Raw genomic sequence first — 19,677 nt, forward strand, 5'->3', positions numbered from 1 at the left:
TCCCTGGTCAAAGCGCAGGACAGGCTTCTGAGTTTACAGGCAGGAAGGGATGATTAGTGTTGGTGCAGCCCCAGGAACCCCGCGCTCTGAGGAATTCTGAGCGCTTGGGTCATAATTGACCCCGGCAACGCCAGAGGACGTTCGGGGCAGAGAAGTGGACGGTGATGGACGCGCTTTTCAGAGCTGGTCCCATGGATCACTGAAGTGGCCACGATGTGGTCCTGGTTTGGAGGCCTGGGCTCAGGCTTGGGCCACTTCTTGGGTCAGGTGGGGAGCAGCTTGGCTTTCCTCACCGGCCATAGCTCCAGCTTCGCCGGGGAAATGCTTCCGGGTGACTTAGGAGACCCAGAGGCAGCTTTACATCATTGTTGGAGAAAGGAAATGGAAACTACTGATTCCACACTAAGATGTGAGAATGAAAGACTGAAAGAGTATTGTACTGACCTGGAAGAAAAGCATGAAGCATCAGAGCGACAAATAAACCATCAGTCTGTAAGTTACCAAAACCAACTGCAACAGAAAGAGGTAGAGATCAGCCATCTTAAAGCAGGACAGATTGTACTGCAAGATCAAATGTTCCAACTACAGGCAGCCGCTCAATCAGTACACTCGGGAGCTTGTGGTGTGCCAACAACAACTGCACCGGCTCCGTTCGGTTCCCTGATCAGTAGTCATTTTTCAGCCTTTCGTGATGACGACATGGACTCTAGTGACATAATCTTATCACAACAAGAAACAAACAGATTATCAACTGAAGCTGCAAAACATGAATCTGAAGTTGGCCACTCGAGGCAGATTGCTGAGGCTCAGGGAACACACCATTCTGACTCAAGTGAAATCTGCAAAGTACAAAATACTGTCAAGACTCTTCAACCAAACCAAAGTCCAGACATATATGATCATCAGCATGAAATTTCAGTTTGGGAGCAGAGTTCTACTGTGGCAGAAAAGGGAAGAATCCTTCCTCAGAGCTCAGCAGTGGAAGAAGTGTTCAGGCTTCAACAAGCCCTGGCTGATGCGGAGAAGGAAATCGTGAGACTAAATGGTTTAAACCAGGATAACCGTCTGGCTGAAGACCATCTGAAACTTAAAATGCATGTTGAAGCTTTAGAAAAAGAGAAGGCATCATTGAGTCAAGAAAAAGAGGAACTTCAGATGTCACTGTCAAAATGGAGCTGTGACTACCAAGTCATGAAAAACAGAGCTTCAACAGACATGAATTTGAATGTACAATTACTAGACTTAAAACTTCACTTGAAGGCAAAGGAGGAAGAACTGAATCAGACTATCAATGAAAAGAAAATGCTGATAGCCGAGTTAGAAGAACTGGATCATCAGAATCAGGAAGCTACAAAGCACATGATTTTGATACAAGAGGAGCTATCCAAACAACGGAATGAAGGAGACCTTGTCATCAAGAAGTTGGAACAAGATCTAGATGATGAAAAAAAGAGAGTTCATCAACTTGAGGATGATCAAATGAACATATCCCAAGAGTTGCATGTGCAGAAGGAGAAGTTAACTGAGAACGCACAGAGCCTCAGTGATTTGCACTTAACTAAGCAGAAGCTTGAAGGTAAAGTAGAAGATTTAGCAGATCAGCTAAATCAGTCACAAAAAAATAGTTTAAACATCCAGCAGGAAAACCTGGGGCTTAAGGATCACATTAGACAACTTGAAGATGAGCTGTCTGGATTTAAGAGCAAGTATCGAACTTCTCTGAATGAAGACTCTAACAGTCATTGTAAGGATGACATGCTTAAAGAACGAGAAGCTGAAGTTAGCAACTTAAGGCAAAATCTTTCTGAAGAGGAACAGCTCAATGAAAATTTAAAGAAAGTTGCCGTTGAACTCAAAACGGAAAATGAAATGTTGATTTTAGCACGTGACGATGTAAGGCGTAAGTTGGAAGAATCTATTGCTGCTTACAATCAAATCTCTCAAGAAAAAGACACTATCACGGAGACTCTCAAAAGAGACAAAGAAGAGATTGAAGCCAAACTGCACCAGGCAGAAAAAAGACTGTTGGAAGAAGCAAATAATCACAGGCAGACTATTCAGGAACTCTCCAATGCACATAATTTGAATACCTGTGTCTTAAAGCTGAAACACGAATGTGCAGTTCAACTCATCCAAGAGAAGGACTTTGAAATAGCAGGACTCAAAAAGAATATTGAGCAAATGACTGCTGATGAAAAAGAAACTGATGAAATTTTGGCATCTTATGTAGAAGAAGAGGAGCGATTGATACAAGTCATAAATGAGAAAGAAGTTTTTATTGAAAAACTCGAAGAAAAAAGTTCACAACTACAAAAGGATTTAGATAAGTGTTCTCAGGCCTTAGGAGAAAATGAAACTTTAAGGCAATCCATCGAAAGAAAGGACAAAAGTCTTACCTACATGAGAGCAGAAAACAACTATCTGCGAGTAGAATTGGAAATACTTAGGGAACAGCACAATCAAGCTGTACCAGTGGCTGAGCCTACAGCTCTTGATGCTGTCACAGAACTAGAATTGGAGGTATCTCAACTGAATATAGTCAAAAATCATCTGGAAGATGAAATTCAAGACCACCTGAATATCATTGAAAACCAAAACCAGCGTAAAATGCAACTACTTCAGTCTTTACAGGAGCAGAAGGAGGAAATGGATGAATTTAAGTACAAATATGAGCAGATGAATGCTGCGCATAGCCAGTTAATTTCAGAAAAAGAGGAGGAAATTAAGAACTTGCAGAAAACTATTGAAGAACTAAAAGCCCAGTTGCCTGGAGAGAAAGGAGATGCTCAAACATTGAATTCTGATATTTTTCAAGAGACCAAAGTAAAAATCCTAAGAGAAAAAGAGGTTCAACACTTACGGGACCAAGAATTACGCCTAAACCGGGAGCTAGAAAGGCTACGCAGCCATCTCTTGGAATCAGAAGAGTCTTACACCCAGGAAATTTTGGCTGCAGAAGACAAAGAAAAACAGTCAATAGCTGAATGGAAGAACAAGGCCGAAAAGCTAGAAGGAGAAGTATCATCATTGCAGGAACGTTTGGATGAAGCAAATGCTCTGTTGGATTCTGCTTCCAGACTGAGAGAAGACTTAGATCTCAAGGAAGAACAGATGGAAGAACTGAAAAAACAAAACGAGCTCCGAAAAGAAATGTTGGACCATGCACAACAGAAATTGTCGACTTTGGTCAACAGCGCAGAAGGAAAAGTGGACAAAGTCCTCATGCGAAACCTTTTTATCGGTCATTTCCAGACACCAAAGGACAAACGTCGTGAAGTATTGCAGTTGATGGGGAGCATCCTGGACATTCCGAAGGACGAAATGGAGCAGTTGCTGAATAAAGATCATGGTGGTGTCAGTAAGTGGATGAGTTGTTTTGGTTCCACGTTCTGCAGCTGTGCCTCTTGGTAACCTAGCTGGAGTTGGACTTGGTGGACCTGGGCATCCTCTTGTTAAACCCATTGCAGATTTCATGCCCACCTTTACACCACTGCCAGTGTCCCCGGACAATAGTGCCAGAGTTGTACTCCAGGATCTTCTAAATATTTAGCATTTGAAAGAAGCCATAACCCTTTTTTACGTTTTACAGCATGGCCTTTTGAAAAAGTACTCATGTGTTTGTAGACAAAAAGAGAAAGCAAAAAAGCTGGTATATGTAAGTGTATAGCTACTAGGTATTTTATTTTATTTTTTTTAGTTGTTGTTGTGATTTTTTGCTATAGTACTTTTTAAAAAATTTGTTTTGTTTTTTGTAGCACTTTTTGTTTCTAGAATTTTGTTCCAATGTAGCAGATAATCATCACCCGTTATCAATTCTGATGTACTTTTGGGAGCAACTGTACAGAGCAGCCTTCTTGAACCACTAGTTCCAACCTCTTTTTTTTAAAACAATAATAATATTTCTTAAATTTAATGGCATTAAGATAAAAACGATACATGTAATTACAGGAAACAAGAAACATCCAACCCATAAGAAGGATGTCTCAGATTTAGAGTACATGAAAACCAAACATAATGTTGCAAAAAGTTGAGAATATTTAGTTCATCCAAGATAACATTGTACAACTACCACGAGAAAATTCCAATGGGGAGGACCTAAACATGAAGCTTAGTGGATAAATTCTAAGATGCTTTGAATCCAAATTCTAGGACCCCTATCCATTTTGCTTATTTCCATTTCTATACGAAAGTCACTTCACATTAATTCAGTTTTCCAGATGATAAACATGTCCAGAAGGAAGAGTATTTTTATGAGTCAACCCCGAAGTGGGATCACAGGATCCATTGCCAATGGAAAAGTTAATTAGTAAGAATGTATCATTAAATATCTGGACTGCTTATCTATATACTATTGGGGGCTCTACAATAATTCTCATAAACACATTTTATAAAACATTTGATCAAAACAAGTTGGGGAGAGAAATAAGCTAACAACAGTTTTTGGAAGATGAAAAGCTTTAAAATAGGAGTAGTTATAACCTTTTGATAAATTAAGGTAAAAGATGAATCAGAAGTTTCCAGCTTAAGTAGGTGAAATCAGAGAAGAGAAAAAGCAGATTGCATAGCACATACTTCTCTGACACCTGTAGTTTCTAAAACCATTCAGAACATTTTTGTTAAAATTAATTTAAACAAAATTTAATATATTTTTAAATATAAATTACATCATCATTTAATATAAATTAACCTAATTTAAATTAATTTTATTAGTAGTATTATTTAAATTTCTTTTATTAATACTATGGTTTGATTTAAATTTCTTTTATTAATTGATACTGTTTATTAACTTATATTAAATTATAGTATGATTTATATTTAAAAACTCATTAAATTTTATTTAAATTAATACAATTTAACAAAGTAAATTTAACATAATATAGATTGAGTTATTTAATATTGACTATATAATTTAATATAAACGTCAATAAAGTTAATTTTAATAAAAATGCTCTTAGTTGTTTTGGAAATTACAGGTGGCAGTGAAGTATTAGCTATAGTATCTTCTTTTTTCTCCTCTTTGATCTTACCTAACTTAAGCTAGAACCTTTTGGTTTATCTTTTGTTTTACTTTACAAAAATAAAAAAAGGAAGAAAAACACCTAGTACCTACACACACATCAGCTTTTCCTTTCTTATTTCTAAATTTCACCTTAACATTTACATTATTTTACCAAAATTAAGATGCCATCAGTTGTTACTCCTGAGAAGAATACCAAAGTATATATTTTGCTTCGACCTGCCAAATTACTTGGAATCTTATTCCAGTAGACTTCACATGGTTGGGAAAAGCAGAGTTCAGATTTGTCATGAGAGACTTTTATATATTCGGCTCACTCCATTGTGTCTAGGTGAGCCTTTGGGTTTCGATGCCTGGAAACACACTTCTTATATTTCAGAATTGAAGAGCTCTTGGAAACAGCGACCTCACCGCATTCTTGAGAAAAATATGTTATACGGGTACTCAGAAAATTACAAAGATTAATATAGATTCAAGATTTTTTTTAAGACAAGGGGTTTAATGGAGAAAACAGCAAGATAGCCTTAGAAATTTCATACTCCCTGCATTCTTAGGAAAAGCTTCTATATTGTAAAGAATAACACCAAACAGAAAAGTTCCTAAGAAAATATTGTGCTTTCAGTTTCCTTGTCTCATAAATTTTATTAAAGTTTCATTAAAGACCCTGTATTTGCTAGCCTTTTTATTAAATACTTTTTTGAGATATTCTATTAATGTCTATGACTGGATTTTATTTGGTCTCACATTAATGTCGCTCCCTGTGACAAAGGGTACATGGGAGGCAGGCAGGATCAGCCTGTCCTCTCCGAGGCACCAGCTGTCGGAACCAGGCTCTGACAGAGGTAGTGAAGGGCACTAGCGTCTCCTGGACTGAGCGAGAGGGTAAGTATCTGAGTAATATTAATTGTGTATAAATGCCACATTTTTTATGCATTCATCTACTAAGTTGTTTCCACAATTTAGCTAATGTGAATTTTGCTGCTATAAACATTGATGTGGCTGTGTCCCTGTAGTATGCAGTTTTTAAGTCCTTTGGGTATAGACCAAAAAGAGGGATAGCTAGGTCAAATGGTGGTTCTATTCCCAAATTTCCAAGGAATCTCCAAACCGCTCTCCATATTGGCTCCACCAATCTACAGTCCCACCGACAGTGTAGGCGTGTACATTTTTCCTGAAATCCTCACCAACACTTATCGTTGTTGTCTTCATCATAGCTGCCATTTTCAAAAATCGCTGACATTCTAACTGGAGTGAGGTGCAATTAAACCCCTATCTCTCACCATGCACAAAACTCCACTCAAATGAATCAAGGACCTAGGAATAAAACCAGAGAGCTTGCATGTAACAGAAGAAAAAGTAGGCCCTAATTCCAATCATATGGGATTAGTCCCAAAATTCCTTAATAAGACTCCTATAGCACAAGAAGTAAAATCAAGTATCAATAAATGAGATAGATTCAAACTAAAAAAGTTTCTTCTCCACAAAACAAACAATCTGGGAGGTGAATAGAGATCCTACATCTTGGGAGAAAATTTTTGCCCCATCACACATCAGATAGAGCACTAATCTCTAGGGCATAGAAAGAACTCACAAATCTGAACACACACACACACACACACACACACACACACACACACACACACAAATAAATAAATAAAATAACCTGGGCATCCTCTTTTTAAACCCATCGCAGATTTCATGCCCACCTTCACACCACTGCCAGTGTCCCCGGACAACAGTGCCAGACTTGTACTCTAGGATCTTCTAAATATTTAGCACTTTAAAGAAGCCATAACCCTTTTTGATGTTTTACAGCATGGCCTTTTGCAAAAGAACTCTGTATTTGTAGACAAAGAGAGAAAGAAAAAAAGCTGAGATATATATATATATGTATATAGATACTAGGTTTTTTTTTTTTGCATCTTGTTGTAGGTTTTTTTTTTTTTTTTTTTTTTTTTGCTATAGCTCTTTTTAAGAATTTTGTTTTGTTTGCTGTAGCACTTTTTGTTTATAAAATTTTGCTCCAGTGTAGCAGGTAATCATCACCAGTCTTCAATTCTGATGTACTTTTGTAAGCAACTGTACAGAGCAGCATTAGTGAACCATTAGCTCCAAACTCTTTTTTTTTTAAATGATTATATTTGTTAAATTTAATGGCATTAAGATAAAAATGATACATTTAAATAACAGGAAACATGAAAAATCCAAACCACCTGAGGGAGATCTCAGATTTAGAGAAGAAGAAAACCAAATATGATGTTGCAAAATGTTGAGAATATTTAGTTTATCCCAAATAACCTGGTACAAGTACTGAAAGAAAATTCCAGTGCAGAGGGCCTTATCATGAAGCTTAGTGGATAAATTCTAAGATACTTTTAATCCAAATACTATGACCCCTATCCATTTTACTTATTTCCATTTCTATAGAAAAGTCACCTCACATTAATTCAGTTTTCCAGATGTTAAATATGTCCAGAAGTAAGAGTATTTTTATGAGTCAACCCCAACGTGGAATCACATGATCCATTGCCAATGGAAAAGTTACTTAGTAAGAATATTTCATTAAATATCTGGACTGTTTATCTACATACTTTGGGGGCTCTACAATAATGCCTATCAACACATTTTTTAAAACATTTGATCAAAAAAATTGGGGGAGAGAAAGAAGCTAACATCGGTTTTTGAAAGATGAAAGGCTTTAAAAAAGGAGTAGTTTCAACCTTTTCATAAATTAAGGTAAAAGATAATCAAAAGTTTCTAGCTTAAGTAGGTGAAATCAGAGAAGAGAAAAAGCAGATTGCATAGCACATACTTCTCTAACACCTGTAGTTTCTAAAACCATTCAGAATATTTTTATTAAAATTAATTCAAATAAAATTTAATAAATTTTTAAATATAAATTATATTATCATTTAATATAAATTGATCTGATTTAAATTTATTTTATTAATTAATATTGTTTAAATTTATTTTATTAATACTATTGTTTGATTTAAATTTCTTTTCTTAATTGATTTTTTAAATTTTGACTAAATTTTAGATTGATTTATATTTAAAAGCTCATTAAATCTCATTTACATTAACACAATTTAACAAAGTCAATTTAAATAACATTTAATATAGATTAAATCATTTAATATTAACTATATAATATAATAAAAAAATTAATAAAATTAATTTTAATAAAAATCCTCTTAGTGGTTTTAGAAACTACAGGTGTCTGAGAAACATTAGCAAAAGCAATTCTAAGCAGGAAGTGTGAATCTGGCGGTATAGCGATACCAGATTTCAAACTGTACTACAGAGCAAGAGTAACCAAAACAGCATGGTACTGGTACCAAAACAGGCGGGTGAACCAATGGTACAGAATAGAGGACACAGAGACCAATCCACAAAATTACAACTTTCTTATATTTGATAAAGGGGCTAAAAGCATGCAATGGAGGAAGGATAGCGTCTTCAACAAACGGTGCTGGGAAAACTGGAAATCCATATACAACAAAATGAAACTGAATCCCTTTCTCTCGCCATGCACAAAAGTTAACACAAAATGGATCAAAGAGCTTGATATCAAATCAGAGACTCTGCATCTCATAGAAGAAAAAGTTGGCTCCGATCCACATATTGTGGTGCCGGGCTCCAAATTCCTTAATAGGACATCCATAGAACAAGAGTTAATAACAAGAATCAACAATTGGGACTGACTTAAACTAAAAAGTTTTTTCTCAGCAAGAGAAACAATAAGAGAGGTAAATAGGGAGCCTACATCCTGGGAACAAATTTTTACTCCTCACACTTCAGATAGAGCCCTAATATCCAGAGTATACAAAGAACTCAAAAAATTAAACCATAAGATAACAAATAACCCAATCAACAAATGGGCCAAGGACCTGAACAGACACTTCTCAGAGGAGGACATACAATCAATCAACAAGTACATGAATAAATGCTCACCATCTCTAGCAGTCAGAGAAATGCAAATCAAAACCACCCTAAGATATCACCTCACTCCAGTAAGATTGGCATCCATTATGAAGTCAAACAACAATAAGAACTGGCGAGGATGTGGGGAAAAGGGTACACTTGTACATTGCTGGTGGGACTGCAAATTGGTGCGGTCAATTTGGAAAGCAATATGGAGATTCCTGGGAAAGCTGGGAATGGAACCACCATTTGACCCAGCTATAGCCCTTCTCGGAATATTCCCTGAAGACCTTAAAAGAGCGTACTATAGGGATACTGCCACATCAGTGTGCACAGCAGCACAATTCACAATAGCTAGACTGTGGAACCCACCTAGATGCCCTTTAGTAGACGATGGATAAAAAAAAAAAAAATGTGGCATTTACACACAATGGAGTATTACGCAGCACTAAGAAATGACAAAATCATGGAATTTGCAGGGAAATGGATGGCATTAGAGCAGATTATGCTAAGTGAATCTAGCCAATCCCTAAAAAACAAATGCTAAATGTCTTCTTTGATATAAGGAGAGCAACTAAGAACAGAGCAGGGAGGAAGAGCATGAGGAAAAGATTAACATGAAAGAGAGACAAGTGGTGGGAGGGAAAGGGAGAGAGAAGGGAAATCGCATGGAAATGGAAGGAGACCCTCATTGTTACACAAAATTAAATATAAGAGGATGTGAGGGAAAAGGGGGGGAAAAAAAACAAGAGAGAGAATTGAATTACAGCAGACGGGGTAGAGAGAGAAGATGGGAGGGGAGGGAGAGGAGATAGTAGGCGATAGGAAAGGTACCAGAATACAACAGTCACTAATATGGCATTATGTAGAAACGTGGATGTGTAACCGATGTGATTCTGCAATCTGTATTTGGGGTAAAAATGGGAGTTTATAACCCACTTGAATCAAATGTATGAAAGATGATATGTCAAGAGCTTTGTAATGTTTTGAATAACCAATAAAAAAACATTTTCCCATTTCAAAAAAAGGACATTGGTGATTTATTGTGATCATTTTATACACAGCAGAACTACATTTAATTCTTTGTCCTACTTATAAAAGTCACTAGATGCGAAAGCATCTACTTTCACAGTTTGTATATAGCATTTATGGACTATCTTAAATTCGTTTTAAAAAATATTTATTATTTAGCCTTTAGTGGACACAGCATCTTTATTTTATTTATTTTTTTATGTAGTGCTGAGGATCAAACCCCATGCCTCACGCATGCTAGGTGAACGAGCTGCTACTTGAGCCATATCCCCAACACTCTCTTAAATTCTTATTTTCACCTTGCTTCTTTGTGATAATGAGAATTCAAATTTATGGGTAATATATCATTCACTGAACAACTTCTCAGTCCAAATCAATCCTTCTACTATTGTATTGTCACTGGAGTGTTATGTTAATCTTCCTACAAATGTGTGCGGAACATTTCATTGATTATGCCAATTCTTAAAAATACAAATGTGCCGAGCCCTAATATCCAGAGTATACAAAGAACTCAAAAATTAAACATTAAGAAAACAAATAACCCGATCAACAAATGGGCCAAGGACCTGAACAGACACTTCTCAGAGAAGGATATATAATTAATCAAAAAATACACGGAAAAAATGCTCACCATCTCTAGCAATCAGAGAAATGCAAATTAAAACCACTCTAAGATACCATATCAGTCCAGTAAGAATGGCAGCCACTAGGAAGTCAAACAACAACAAGTGCTGGCAAGGATGTGGGGGAAAAGGTACACTTGTACATTGCCGGTGGGACTGCAAATTGGTGCAGCCAATTTGGAAAGCATTATGGAGATTCCTTGGAAAGCTGGGAATGGAACCACCATCCGACCCAGCTATTCCCCTTCTCGGACTATTCCCAGAGACCTAAAAAGAGCACACTATAGGGATACAGCTACATCAATGTTCATAGCAGCACAATTCACAATAGCTAGAACGTGGAACCAACCTAGATGCCAGTCAATAGATGAATGGATAAAAAAATGTGGCATTTGTACACAATGGAATATTACTCAGCACTAAAAAATAACAAAATCATGGCATTTGCAGGGACATGGATGGCATGAGAGCAGATTATGCTAAGTGAAGTTAGCCAATCCCTAGAAAAGAAATGCTGAATGTCTTCTTTCATATAAGGAGGGGGGACTCAAAACAGAGCAGGCTGGAAGAGCATGAAAAGAAGATTACCATTTAGAAGGGACAAGAGGTGGGAGGGAATGGGAGAGAGAAGGGGAATTTCATGGAAATGGAAGGATACCCTCACTGTTATACAAAATTACATATAAGAGGATGTGAGGGGAAAGGGGAAAAAAGGAGAGAAATGAATTACAGTAGACGGGGTAGAGAGAGATTGTGGGAGGGGAGGGGAGGGGACAGAAGGGGGGATAGGGAGGGAATAGGAAAGGCAGCAGAATATAACAGACACTAGTATGGCAGTGTGTATAAACTCGGATGTATAACCAATGTGATCCCGCAAACTGTACACGTGGTAAAAATAAGAATTCATACCCCACTTGAATCAAATGTATGAAATATGATATGTCAAGATCATTGTAATGTTTTGAGCAACCAATAAAAATTTAAAAAAAGAAACAAGAAGAGACAAGGCCCATATTAAAGAGATTTAAAAATTCTACTGAAATCTATAAGAAAATGTTTGAATGAATTATGAGGTATTAAAAAAAAGTACAAACTTAATATCTTGCATAGAATTTATCACCCTATGTTTATAGACTCAAAAAGCTTTCATTATTTTAATCTTCAACTGTGTTTTAACAAAGCCCCATTATTAAGGGCTCTCTACTTCTGGCTTATTCTTTCTTACTTAGTCTTTTCCCCCATATGAGATCCTCACCACCACAGTCATCAATGGCTGACCTTGCATTATAATTCAAGGATCACTCTATGTAACATCTTCTCCATTGATTGACTGTATTCAATTGCACTTCATAGCAGGAAATGTATATAACACAGCTTCATGTTGTTCACAATATCTACCACAATACCTTGTACTTTGGGGGCACTGAATACATGTATAAGGATATACTTATGATTATTGGATGCTTTTTGTCACATGTGTTCGCGAATGAGCCAGGGTTTTCCCTCCATATCCCCCATAGTTTCCAGGAATATTCCAAACATATTTACAAGAAGAGAAATGCTTTTATTTGGATGGTCAGTTTTGAATACAGTAGGTAGGTATCTCTCTCAGATTGAAATATAAAATGACAAACAGCTGTGGTCAGAGTGAACCACGCTAGAAGACTGAATCTGAGTGATCAGAAATGCCTTTCAGCAGTAGGAGCAACAACCACTGGAACCAGATTCAAGCCAAATGTGATAGGTCTTACACTGAAAAAGGATCATTATTTGTGATTTAAAACAATAAACAAACACAGAACACCTAAAGAGAAGGAGGCACCCTGCTATAATTTGGATCTGGAATGTTGCCCAAAGGTCATGTGTTGAAAGCTTAGACCCCAATGTAACAGCATTCAGAACGGACTCTACAGAAAGGTGAATTGAATCCTGGGCTCTAACCTCATCTGTGGATCAATCCACTGATGGGTTCACGATTGGACAGGACTATTGGGAGTTGGTAAAAACTGTGGGCGGTAGGGCCTAGTTGGAGGGTAGGCCATTGGAGTTGATTCCCTGGAAGGGTACATCATATTCCTCAGTCCTTTCTTCCCCTCACCTGATCTCCATGATCTCCATGAGTTGATCCCCTGATCTCCATGAGTTGAGCAGCTCTGTTTTGAAGCCAGGCTCTCTGCCATGGTAATCTGCCTCACTTCAGGCCACAGCAATGGAGCCTGAAATTGAACCAAAATAAATATTTACTCATTTAATTTTCTCAGGTATGTTGTCAAAGTGATGAAAAAGTCTTCTAACACACACACACACACACACACACACACACACACACACACACAGGAGGAATGGTCTAAAGGGAGAAAAGGACACTTGGTATTGTTGATGCCTTCTTCAACAGTAGACACAGCTGGGGTACAGCGTGGATTCGCACTTCAGCAGATGCTAAAAGGGGCTTAAATTTTTATATTAGTCTTTTATGAGGAGAGATTGACTAACACAGGCCTGATTTCTCTCTCAGATTTGGAGATGAATAAGAAGGACCAAGAAGATTTCCTTTTCTAGCACAGGACACAAATGCAGTCACTAGTTTCTGATACCAATCTGAGTAATTATGTCTACTTGCTCTATCTTGAAGGCAAGAGACATTATGAGGTGATTATTATAATCCTTAGAATCTATTTAACCATTAATTTTCCAAAAATTCTGCCTTTTTTTAAATCTTATTTCTGCCACCTTGAGGTTTTGTTCCCTGAACAGACATATAGAAAGAACAGCTCAAGGAAAAGAGTCTCCTGAATATGGGCTCTGGGAAGAGAGTAATGGGAGCAAACCCAAACCCCTTCTAAAGGGTAATGAGGAAAATGATCCTAAACAAAACAAAAAGCAAATATGAACAAAGTGGCAGCAGGCTCTATTTGTTGGCCACTTTCTCTGCACCAGCCATCAGGTGAGAACTACACACTATGTTCTCATTTACTGTTCAACTCATGCTTGGGAGAGAGGTTTTCTAAATGCATTCTGTCAGTTTAGCTCCAAAATTGCTTTGGTCCCAACTGGTATGTCTGTTACAGCCCATGTGCTTCATCTCTTTGCTTTGTCCCCAACTCTACAAAACTGCCTCCTCATTAACTTGTTGGAATTTAAACACCTTGGAAACCAGGGCCTTATCTTAACTCCTTCTGATCCTTAGAGGTATGGGAATTAAATTTAGGATTGTTACTCCATCGTAGAAAATTTCTCAACTTTTTATTTCACTCTGTACTGTTTAAACCTGGATTATATTTGGCATTGATAAACAACAATAGGTTAAGTGAACATCAACCTGTTGGCTCTAAAACAAATTTTCTTAAGTGAAATTTAAGTGGAATTTTTGAGCACTTAAATAAACTCAATCAGAATTAACAAGGACCAAATAATATTAAAATGAACTCGAAAATTTATAGATTAACAGCAAAAATTTATTTTTGGAAAGGGTAAAGATGGTTCTTTAGTGACATTTAATCCATATTATAATTTGAGTTCTGAGAATGATTAAGACTTTGTGATGGTTAATTTTACATGTTAACTCGTCCTGGCTACGATGCCCAGACACTTGGCCAACTTTTATTCTGGGTGCGTCTGTGCTGGTGTTATGGGGTGAGATTTACTTTTGAATCGGGGACTTTTAGTTAAATAGATTCCATTCTGTAATGGAGAGAGACCTCACCTCGTCAACCGAATGCAACTGAATGGGACAAAAAGCCCACCTCTCCCAGACAAGAGGGAACTGTCCAGTGAACTACCTTTGGATTTCATCTACAACATTGATTCTTCCTGGCTCCACAGCACACTGCCTTGGGACTCAAACTAGAACACTTTCCTGGATCTCTAGCTCCTCCCAGCCAACCCTGCCCAATCCTGTGAGCCAATAGCTGACAGGCAAGTGCAGGGAAGAAGCAGAGGCCCTGCAGGGGGTGAGTGTGTGCTACTGGATGCCAGTCCCTGGTCAAAGCGCAGGACAGGCTTCTGAGTTTACAGGCAGGAAGGGATGATTAGTGTTGGTGCAGCCCCAGGAACCCCGCGCTCTGAGGAATTCTGAGCGCTTGGGTCATAATTGACCCCGGCAACGCCAGAGGACGTTCGGGGCAGAGAAGTGGACGGTGATGGACGCGCTTTTCAGAGCTGGTCCCATGGATCACTGAAGTGGCCACGATGTGGTCCTGGTTTGGAGGCCTGGGCTCAGGCTTGGGCCACTTCTTGGGTCAGGTGGGGAGCAGCTTGGCTTTCCTCACCGGCCATAGCTCCAGCTTCGCCGGGGAAATGCTTCCGGGTGACTTAGGAGACCCAGAGGCAGCTTTACATCATTGTTGGAGAAAGGAAATGGAAACTACTGATTCCACACTAAGATGTGAGAATGAAAGACTGAAAGAGTATTGTACTGACCTGGAAGAAAAGCATGAAGCATCAGAGCGACAAATAAACCATCAGTCTGTAAGTTACCAAAACCAACTGCAACAGAAAGAGGTAGAGATCAGCCATCTTAAAGCAGGACAGATTGTACTGCAAGATCAAATGTTCCAACTACAGGCAGCCGCTCAATCAGTACACTCGGGAGCTTGTGGTGTGCCAACAACAACTGCACCGGCTCCGTTCGGTTCCCTGATCAGTAGTCATTTTTCAGCCTTTCGTGATGACGACATGGACTCTAGTGACATAATCTTATCACAACAAGAAACAAACAGATTATCAACTGAAGCTGCAAAACATGAATCTGAAGTTGGCCACTCGAGGCAGATTGCTGAGGCTCAGGGAACACACCATTCTGACTCAAGTGAAATCTGCAAAGTACAAAATACTGTCAAGACTCTTCAACCAAACCAAAGTCCAGACATATATGATCATCAGCATGAAATTTCAGTTTGGGAGCAGAGTTCTACTGTGGCAGAAAAGGGAAGAATCCTTCCTCAGAGCTCAGCAGTGGAAGAAGTGTTCAGGCTTCAACAAGCCCTGGCTGATGCGGAGAAGGAAATCGTGAGACTAAATGGTTTAAACCAGGATAACCGTCTGGCTGAAGACCATCTGAAACTTAAAATGCATGTTGAAGCTTTAGAAAAAGAGAAGGCATCATTGAGTCAAGAAAAAGAGGAACTTCAGATGTCACTGTCAAAATGGAGCTGTGACTACCAAGTCATGAAAAACAGAGCTTCAACAGACATGAATTTGAATGTACAATTACTAGACTTAAAACTTCACTTGAAGGCAAAGGAGGAAGAACTGAATCAGACTATCAATGAAAAGAAAATGCTGATAGCCGAGTTAGAAGAACTGGATCATCAGAATCAGGAAGCTACAAAGCACATGATTTTGATACAAGAGGAGCTATCCAAACAACGGAATGAAGGAGACCTTGTCATCAAGAAGTTGGAACAAGATCTAGATGATGAAAAAAAGAGAGTTCATCAACTTGAGGATGATCAAATGAACATATCCCAAGAGTTGCATGTGCAGAAGGAGAAGTTAACTGAGAACGCACAGAGCCTCAGTGATTTGCACTTAACTAAGCAGAAGCTTGAAGGTAAAGTAGAAGATTTAGCAGATCAGCTAAATCAGTCACAAAAAAATAGTTTAAACATCCAGCAGGAAAACCTGGGGCTTAAGGATCACATTAGACAACTTGAAGATGAGCTGTCTGGATTTAAGAGCAAGTATCGAACTTCTCTGAATGAAGACTCTAACAGTCATTGTAAGGATGACATGCTTAAAGAACGAGAAGCTGAAGTTAGCAACTTAAGGCAAAATCTTTCTGAAGAGGAACAGCTCAATGAAAATTTAAAGAAAGTTGCCGTTGAACTCAAAACGGAAAATGAAATGTTGATTTTAGCACGTGACGATGTAAGGCGTAAGTTGGAAGAATCTATTGCTGCTTACAATCAAATCTCTCAAGAAAAAGACACTATCACGGAGACTCTCAAAAGAGACAAAGAAGAGATTGAAGCCAAACTGCACCAGGCAGAAAAAAGACTGTTGGAAGAAGCAAATAATCACAGGCAGACTATTCAGGAACTCTCCAATGCACATAATTTGAATACCTGTGTCTTAAAGCTGAAACACGAATGTGCAGTTCAACTCATCCAAGAGAAGGACTTTGAAATAGCAGGACTCAAAAAGAATATTGAGCAAATGACTGCTGATGAAAAAGAAACTGATGAAATTTTGGCATCTTATGTAGAAGAAGAGGAGCGATTGATACAAGTCATAAATGAGAAAGAAGTTTTTATTGAAAAACTCGAAGAAAAAAGTTCACAACTACAAAAGGATTTAGATAAGTGTTCTCAGGCCTTAGGAGAAAATGAAACTTTAAGGCAATCCATCGAAAGAAAGGACAAAAGTCTTACCTACATGAGAGCAGAAAACAACTATCTGCGAGTAGAATTGGAAATACTTAGGGAACAGCACAATCAAGCTGTACCAGTGGCTGAGCCTACAGCTCTTGATGCTGTCACAGAACTAGAATTGGAGGTATCTCAACTGAATATAGTCAAAAATCATCTGGAAGATGAAATTCAAGACCACCTGAATATCATTGAAAACCAAAACCAGCGTAAAATGCAACTACTTCAGTCTTTACAGGAGCAGAAGGAGGAAATGGATGAATTTAAGTACAAATATGAGCAGATGAATGCTGCGCATAGCCAGTTAATTTCAGAAAAAGAGGAGGAAATTAAGAACTTGCAGAAAACTATTGAAGAACTAAAAGCCCAGTTGCCTGGAGAGAAAGGAGATGCTCAAACATTGAATTCTGATATTTTTCAAGAGACCAAAGTAAAAATCCTAAGAGAAAAAGAGGTTCAACACTTACGGGACCAAGAATTACGCCTAAACCGGGAGCTAGAAAGGCTACGCAGCCATCTCTTGGAATCAGAAGAGTCTTACACCCAGGAAATTTTGGCTGCAGAAGACAAAGAAAAACAGTCAATAGCTGAATGGAAGAACAAGGCCGAAAAGCTAGAAGGAGAAGTATCATCATTGCAGGAACGTTTGGATGAAGCAAATGCTCTGTTGGATTCTGCTTCCAGACTGAGAGAAGACTTAGATCTCAAGGAAGAACAGATGGAAGAACTGAAAAAACAAAACGAGCTCCGAAAAGAAATGTTGGACCATGCACAACAGAAATTGTCGACTTTGGTCAACAGCGCAGAAGGAAAAGTGGACAAAGTCCTCATGCGAAACCTTTTTATCGGTCATTTCCAGACACCAAAGGACAAACGTCGTGAAGTATTGCAGTTGATGGGGAGCATCCTGGACATTCCGAAGGACGAAATGGAGCAGTTGCTGAATAAAGATCATGGTGGTGTCAGTAAGTGGATGAGTTGTTTTGGTTCCACGTTCTGCAGCTGTGCCTCTTGGTAACCTAGCTGGAGTTGGACTTGGTGGACCTGGGCATCCTCTTGTTAAACCCATTGCAGATTTCATGCCCACCTTTACACCACTGCCAGTGTCCCCGGACAATAGTGCCAGAGTTGTACTCCAGGATCTTCTAAATATTTAGCATTTGAAAGAAGCCATAACCCTTTTTTACGTTTTACAGCATGGCCTTTTGAAAAAGTACTCATGTGTTTGTAGACAAAAAGAGAAAGCAAAAAAGCTGGTATATGTAAGTGTATAGCTACTAGGTATTTTATTTTATTTTTTTTAGTTGTTGTTGTGATTTTTTGCTATAGTAGTTTTTAAAAAATTTGTTTTGTTTTTTGTAGCACTTTTTGTTTCTAGAATTTTGTTCCAATGTAGCAGATAATCATCACCCGTTATCAATTCTGATGTACTTTTGGGAGCAACTGTACAGAGCAGCCTTCTTGAACCACTAGTTCCAACCTCTTTTTTTTAAAACAATAATAATATTTCTTAAATTTAATGGCATTAAGATAAAAACGATACATGTAATTACAGGAAACAAGAAACATCCAACCCATAAGAAGGATGTCTCAGATTTAGAGTACATGAAAACCAAACATAATGTTGCAAAAAGTTGAGAATATTTAGTTCATCCAAGATAACATTGTACAACTACCACGAGAAAATTCCAATGGGGAGGACCTAAACATGAAGCTTAGTGGATAAATTCTAAGATGCTTTGAATCCAAATTCTAGGACCCCTATCCATTTTGCTTATTTCCATTTCTATACGAAAGTCACTTCACATTAATTCAGTTTTCCAGATGATAAACATGTCCAGAAGGAAGAGTATTTTTATGAGTCAACCCCGAAGTGGGATCACAGGATCCATTGCCAATGGAAAAGTTAATTAGTAAGAATGTATCATTAAATATCTGGACTGCTTATCTATATACTATTGGGGGCTCTACAATAATTCTCATAAACACATTTTATAAAACATTTGATCAAAACAAGTTGGGGAGAGAAATAAGCTAACAACAGTTTTTGGAAGATGAAAAGCTTTAAAATAGGAGTAGTTATAACCTTTTGATAAATTAAGGTAAAAGATGAATCAGAAGTTTCCAGCTTAAGTAGGTGAAATCAGAGAAGAGAAAAAGCAGATTGCATAGCACATACTTCTCTGACACCTGTAGTTTCTAAAACCATTCAGAACATTTTTGTTAAAATTAATTTAAACAAAATTTAATATATTTTTAAATATAAATTACATCATCATTTAATATAAATTAACCTAATTTAAATTAATTTTATTAGTAGTATTATTTAAATTTCTTTTATTAATACTATGGTTTGATTTAAATTTCTTTTATTAATTGATACTGTTTATTAACTTATATTAAATTATAGTATGATTTATATTTAAAAACTCATTAAATTTTATTTAAATTAATACAATTTAACAAAGTAAATTTAACATAATATAGATTGAGTTATTTAATATTGACTATATAATTTAATATAAACGTCAATAAAGTTAATTTTAATAAAAATGCTCTTAGTTGTTTTGGAAATTACAGGTGGCAGTGAAGTATTAGCTATAGTATCTTCTTTTTTCTCCTCTTTGATCTTACCTAACTTAAGCTAGAACCTTTTGGTTTATCTTTTGTTTTACTTTACAAAAATAAAAAAAGGAAGAAAAACACCTAGTAC

At 37.4% G+C, this 19,677-nt stretch overlaps 1 protein-coding gene across 1 annotated transcript; it reads left to right on the forward strand.

Annotated features, from left to right (window-relative positions):
* Positions 1-213: 213 nt before the first annotated feature.
* LOC308649493 (thyroid receptor-interacting protein 11-like) lies at positions 214-17,982 on the forward strand (the record flags this gene model as incomplete). The annotated part of the gene is made up of 6 exons (XM_081295026.1): positions 214-849; positions 1,300-1,576; positions 2,957-3,059; positions 3,195-3,358; positions 15,518-17,630; positions 17,766-17,982. The coding sequence occupies 6 exons, from the start codon at positions 214-216 to the stop codon at positions 17,980-17,982; spliced, it is 3,510 nt and encodes a 1,169-aa protein (XP_081151152.1).
* Between the last annotated feature and the right edge of the window lie 1,695 nt (positions 17,983-19,677).

Source organism: Spermophilus citellus (genome assembly GCF_964194105.1).
Source record: "Spermophilus citellus genome assembly, chromosome: 5".
NCBI lineage: Eukaryota > Metazoa > Chordata > Mammalia > Rodentia > Sciuridae > Spermophilus > Spermophilus citellus.